The sequence below is a fragment of the Egretta garzetta genome, unplaced genomic scaffold (assembly GCF_000687185.1).
Source record: "Egretta garzetta isolate BGI_Z169 unplaced genomic scaffold, ASM68718v1 scaffold166, whole genome shotgun sequence".
In the NCBI taxonomy this organism is placed as follows: domain Eukaryota; kingdom Metazoa; phylum Chordata; class Aves; order Pelecaniformes; family Ardeidae; genus Egretta; species Egretta garzetta.
In genome coordinates this window covers 2137390-2144306 of record NW_009260133.1, presented here as the reverse complement: position 1 = coordinate 2144306, position 6917 = coordinate 2137390, and the positions used below count along the sequence as shown (strand labels likewise).

The 6917-nt window shown below is 38.2% G+C and overlaps 1 protein-coding gene across 1 annotated transcript in view; it reads right to left on the bottom strand.

Annotated features, from left to right (window-relative positions):
* Positions 1-6917, bottom strand: part of MTA3 (metastasis associated 1 family member 3) — a gene marked incomplete at its 5' end in the record, with an annotated part of 141979 nt that overhangs the window by 72565 nt on the left and 62497 nt on the right. Inside the window, one exon of the mRNA XM_035897006.1 lies at positions 2564-2663. Coding sequence (XP_035752899.1) covers positions 2564-2663 — 100 coding nt within the window. The remainder of the gene's footprint in view (positions 1-2563; positions 2664-6917) is intronic.

Here is a 6917-nt window from a genome sequence, read left to right as displayed (position 1 = left end):
AGCCAGCACAAGGATCAAGTGATTCCATTAACCTGCCTTGTGTTAATGGCTCTCATTCTCAGTGTATGCACTATGCAATGTTTAGGAATCTGTAACGGCAAGTCTTCCCAGTTTCCTTCTCTTCTCAGAGATCAATTTGCATTGTAAAATAAAACACTGCCTCTGAGAAAGCCAGAAATGCAAGTTTCAGTTGGTTGGTTGCCTGACGAGTCTTTATCACTGTAAGAAAAGAGCATTTACTATCATCTATGAAGGTAAACACACATTGTTTCATGTCTTCCAGTAGGGTTTTCTAAAAGCATTGGTAGTTTCCTGCCTTGTCTCATTATCTTCCTCATGTTTTCGAAATAAGGAAGCCTGAAAGTAGCTTCTCACTTGCTGTTAAGCTGCAAGACCTCCCTAACATGTACATCCACTGTGAATTTACTCGTTTATAACCTATGCCTTTATTGTATTTTTTTTTTTTTTTTGGTATCAGTCTGTTTACCATCATCACTAATTGAAACAACTAATTAGGAATACTGTAATGCCACAGGTGTGGTGTACAGACATCCCATTAATAGCACTTCTGGTGCAGGGGTTATCTGCCTTGCGTTAAAAATACAGAGAGTACAATTTTCTTAGTGTTATGCACCTACGTCCCTTCCAAAGCACAAATGAGATACACCACAAGTTCTGCAAACATCTGCACTAACTTTAACTGCTGTTCAAATCTGCTCCCAATTAACATGGCAATGTCTGAAAGAGTGACTACTACAATGACAAATATGTCTTTTCTTACCTTAGAAGGAAGGTAACGAGCAAAAGAGAAGGGTTTTAAAAAGCGGAGGGGGTAGGAAAATGAGAACAGACACAATAATTAAACTTGGGGTGGCTCCTATGGTGCCTCATTACAAGATATGCCTTTCATTAAGTGTAATGGAACTTAATGGATCATTTGCAATGGAGAAACATTCATACGGCACTTAACCACTAAAGGTATCCCTTTATTAGCAGCACTGCACAAGTACTTTCAAACAAGAAATTGCTATAAGGATGAATCTATACTATTAGTCGCTGAATACAGGAAGAAGGATGCACAATGTGTGGGATTTATCAGAAATTCTTAATCCAATGAAATCTTAATAAAATGAAAAATGTGCAATTAAAGAACTGTTTTGATGGAACAAAATAAAGCATTTAATGTGAACAGAATTGTGTCAGTAAGGTCGTATCAACAAGTATGAAACAGAAAACTCATTTTGAGTATTACTGAAAACATTACATTTTGCCGCTGCCTTTGCTACACTACCACAAGTCCAAACTAAATCAGTTTCCTGTTTAATAGCCTTTGAATACACTGCAAAATGTAAGAAATTCAGTATTTCTCTCATGCTAATGAATATATTTTGCATGGAATACAAGAACCGCCCTACTGAATCAGGGCAGTCATCCATCTAAGCCACGCATTATGTCTCTGACAGCAGCACCAAGGGATGTTACTTATAGAAAATATGCAGGTAAGTCTAATCACAGTCTGAGGTCAGTTCCCATTTCATTCACCAGCATCTATAAACCTTGGGAATTAGGAATGCTAGACGGTACATCTACCCCTATTCTCCTCAATACCCATTTATGGAGCCATGGTCCATAATTTTTCTAACCACTTTTTTTAACCTGTTGATATTGTCTGTTCCCACAAAATTTTGTGTAACTAAATTCCAGGGGCTCTCTAGCCACTTTATAAGCAATACCTTAAATATTTTACATTGATCTGTTAGTTTCATCAAGTGTCCTCTAGTTCAAATACTCAAGTATCTGATGAAAAGCAGATCCACTTTAGCCTTAACTACCCATCTTCATGATTCTGTACACAAATACTTAAAATTCTGAACTCCTGCTGATGTCTTTGGAAATCCAAGTCAAACTCAATTCTACGAAACAGTAAGATTTTTTGTTCTCGCATAGTTTTCCTGGCACACCTTTATTACTATAGCATATTTTGTCATCTCAGGTAATATGAATATACAGAGACAAAACTTTGGTCTGTAATTGATATATTCTTAATTTTCTCTAAAAGATGCAGGTGCTTACGATACAGCAAATACTTTAACAACGTAAGGAAATACCCTAAGGATATCCCAAGTAAAGTGTTCTTAAAAAAATCGCTTAGAAAGTATATACTTCATAAAATTTAAGGACACACACATCTAGTAAGTACATTATCTAAACAATTTTCAATCAACTTTACTACCACATACTTTAAATGGCATGATTGATCAGTTATACTGAATGAATCCCTACACAATGTGTATTATCCACTCTGCTGTGCAAATTATCACATACAAAGACACTATATTTAAATAGATTTCAGCTGAAGTCACGTGATTTAACAGTACGATTACAAGAGCAGCTCCAACATGCTTACAGAAAACACATGGGATTGTCTACCATACACACATGCACCTTGCACACAGGTATCTAAAGGAAAACAGGTATCTGGAGGACAGGGACTCTGGAGTAATAGATACTGTTGAATTCAGAGATATAAAAAAAGTTGTTGGGTTTTTAGGAAGCCACCTACCAGTGTGATGTCTCGGGAAGCAGCAGCTGCACTCATGTGTAAACTCGGTTGCCTGACAGAACTACTGCAGTCCAATGCTCGAGCAAACGTGCCAACCGCTCTGCAAGAGAGAAACAGCAGACAGTAAACGCACAGAAAGATGTAACCTCTTTTTGATTATCAGACTATGTCATACTTGTAAGAGTGTCCTTTTAAAAATGAAAGTCACATACTGTTACTCTTCAGATTTCAGATCTTTGCCAACAAAGGACAATTTGGTAAAGACAAATCACCAAACGCTGCAGTAAAAATTCTGACCTTCTCCCCCGAAAGTAACAACCTACGTTATAAGAACAGCATGGAAACAAAAGATACTCATAGAATTCTAATGTACCAACTTTTTATTAATTATGAAGTCAAAGATCTTACTCAATTTGGGGTTTACAATCCATTACTACTATTTCCAAAATTAAAGAGCCACAACACTTCAATAAATTACAATACAATTTAAAAGGGGTTCACCATGTTCCTCTGAGGACATTAGTAACATTCTGTTCACTTCAGTAATGCACGTCTTACTACTTCCATTAGTGAGGCAAAGAAAGCATATTAGCTTAGTCTAAGGTACCCCCAAAATCCTGTTTTTGTCACAGGTTTTAAGTAATAATGAAATAAATGGATCTCCCAGCTTACCTAATAAAAGCATAATTGTAACGAAGATGTTTTTCTCCAAACCTTTACTTTTTCTTTCCCCTCACTTGTGTTGATGAGTTGTACACGGCATTTATTATACTTACCAGAGCAACAACGCTAGGTAATAGAGATGGAGAATTAGTGTGACAGTGACGGTTCTAAACCGCAAATTTTTCTTGGAAGCACATCCACATATGCACAGTGAAGGGAAAGATGAGTAAGAGAATTTGTCTGGGCTCAGCATATCATACAGGAAATGAGCAATGATGCAGCGACATGTGAGAGAGATTCTTAAGTAACAGAAGTTGCTCCAGTACCCTGAGTTGCATAATGACTCTTCAGGTGCACTGTGTCACTATGATATTAGAAAAAAGTTAATTGTTGCAGTTATGACATAAGCCCTTCTAAATTCAAAGACCCAAGTACTCACCTAACATTTTTAATACAGTCTAAGCCTCTGGACTAAGGACTGGAGCTTCATCCGGCAATTACACTCCACACAAGTTGTAAGTGCAGAATTATACCGATGAGGAATATCACTGACAGATCAACACACTGAAAGGAGCACATTACTGTGTACTATAAACCTGATACTCAACAATACAATAATGTAAGGTGCATCAAGAGTTTAACTCACTAGGGTGTATTATTGATCACGGAGAAACTGGTAATAACAGCTGTTATTGCAATTTTATCTTGAATCTCAACACGTTTAATACTGAATGCATGTTTCAGTACTTGCTGCCAAAAACTTAAAAGACATAGATAAGATTCAACAGCAGTGATTCACACACTCCAGATACTAACTGCTTAAATATCTAAGGGATGTGGAATAAATAAGTTATATTCAAACGTTGTTCCACAACCTTTGCTCCCTCTTTGCAGAGATGGCAAATATGTGACAAGAACACACACACACACACACTCTATTTTCTCTTTTAATAAAGTCTGGCAGTACATAAAACAGTATTCGTCCACAAATCAGCCCCAAGAATAAGGCTCTATTGTGAACATATCTCCTGATAGTCAGGCAACCCCTTTAAGCATGCTGGCATGGATAAGGGTTGTAGCTACACAGTCCTTCCTGTGATCCTTCTGTCGCTACTGTTCAAACCAGTAAAGCAGAATGCGGCATGACTGTATTTCCCTTCTGCTGCTACCTCCTAGCTTCGTATCTTCCTTTTCTGTAATTAACACTATTTTCTTTTGACCATATTTCTAAACCAAAATCAGATTATGAGATGAAAATTAGAAAGAGTATGTCCTCACGAGTCACTCTCCAGCATATCAAACTTTTTAGCTGACTTCAGAGCCCATGCCTGAATCATGTTGCCCAGCATGTAAAGTAAAAATTAAGACACAATATAAAGTTAGGTTTATTTCAAGTAAGTGATAAAGAGGCAAGAATCAATGCACTAATTGACATTGATTCCAGTGCTGTACTGAGTAGGAGAGGATTGCGACCGCCAGAGGAACGTAGCGTGGGAGCATGGAGCACGTGAGTGCAAAACAAAGAACCACCACTGTAAAACACAGGCAGTGGGCCACTTCTTTTTTGGGGGGACAGGGGTGCGTGTGTGGCTGTATGTAGAAATCAACGTAACTTCCAGTTCACCTTTCCCTGGAAACTTCTGAAAAACACTGACTTTTTTTAGACAATCCAAGTAAGTGTTGCAATTCTGGTTAAATAGTAACCAGTCTCAAAACTTAACAGTGATATACAGTGCTCTGTATAATGTAGCCATGCAACCCAAATCCAAAATTAATTTTAGAAATCATTAGAACACCTTAATTTTTATGTTCTTCCATTTAAAATACAGATATAAGGAACATATTGATACAAAGATCAAACATTTCCTTTGTCATTTTTCCTTGCTTTTTTTTTTCTAATAATACCACCAAAGAATTATTTTTAAAATGTTAAAAGAAAAAAACCCAACAAAATAAACCAATGCCCATTCCCAGAAGACACACCATTGTCTTCGCCTACCTGCTACCAAAATAAAAACTCAGTATTAAGCCAACGCAGGCTGAGCAGTCAGATCCTAACTACTAATTTTTTTCTTTTAACCAGACTCTTTAATGTAAATGTTCCATTAAGTTGGCAAAATCCAAATAATAACTGTAAATATTTAATTCAAACTGTATTTAATTCAATAATAACAACAATAAACTCACATAACCAAAAAAATGTGCTCAGCAAGCTACTCACAAATTAGTTACTGAATGAGTAATTAAAGTACTGAGACTTCAAAGAGAAACCAAGACTCCCCACGCCTCCCCAAATAAGTGAAAGCCAAAAGGCATCCAGAGATTTACACAGGTGGCAGAGAGTTGGACAAGAATGACAAACAGGTGGTGGTAGCAGCAGAGAGGTCGCTCCTTGCACAGGCTGTATTCAGCAAGCAGGTATAAAAGCTTTGAGGGCTAGATCAAATGATCCAGTGTTACCTTAATTAGGTTTTCCTTGTTTTAATTATCTTAAAAATCAGAACTAAGAACATTCTCTCAAGGACTTACAACAGAGATTGCAGCTGACAACTGTACAAACATATATCCAGATAATCTGGTGTCAGGGTCTAAGAATATGGAATAAATCCACAAATTCAACAAAACTCAACAGTATCTATGTCCAAAAAAAAACCTGACGGTGAACTCTAGGGATGCAGTAGCTCACCCTCATTTTGTTGTGCCTGTATGCCCTACATTCAGGCAAAACTTCAGATTAGATGTTGAACACAAAAAATACATTGCTCCAAATTCCTTATGACTCAAGTCTAAGCCACTAAAGGAAGTAATTGTTCCAATTTTTGCCTAAGATTAGTGTTAGTGGCAGCCAACGAAATTACGAAGCAGCAAACAAGAGACTGTCATAACACATTTCTACAGATTCAATTGCTCATCAGTAACTAGTTCTGAAAAGGGATGTTATTTATCAAAGAGAATCTGGAACCACTGCAGTTATACGTCAGGATAAAAATAGTCACTAGTTTCCCAGGTAGCAACAGCAGTCCGGCATCAACATCAGATCCAGAAAGTTCTGGATCCAGGCCAGCAACTCTCTATTTTCTTCTGATGGCTGATGTAGTTTCCAAGCCACTCTCCATGATATTTGAAAAGTCATGGCAGTCAGGTGAAGTCCCCGGTGACTGGAAAAAGGGAAACACTGTGCTCCTTTTCAAAACGGGTAGAAAGGAGGACCCTGGGAACTACCAACCTGTCAGCTTCACCTCTATGCCTGGGAAGGTGATAGAACAGATCCTTCTAGGATATGCTAAGGCACATGAAGGCCAGGGAGATGATTTGAGATAGCCAGCACAGCTTCACCAAGGGCAAGTCCTGCCTGATGAACCTAGTGGCTTTCTGTTGGTGGTGTGACAACAGTGGACAAGGGAAAACCAACAGATGTCAACTATCTGGACTTCTGCAAAGCCTTTGACACAGTCCCCCACAACATCCTTCTCTCTAAATTGGAGAGCTATGGATTTGATGGGTGGACTGTTCAGAGAATAAGGAATTGACTGGATGGTCGCATCCAGAGGGTAGTGGTCAACGGCTCAATGTCCAGATGGAGACCGGTGACGAGTGGTGTCCCTCAGGGGTCCGTACGGGGACCGGTGCTGTTTAACATTTTCATCAATGTCTTAGACAGAGAGATCGAGTGCACCCTCAGCAAGTTTGC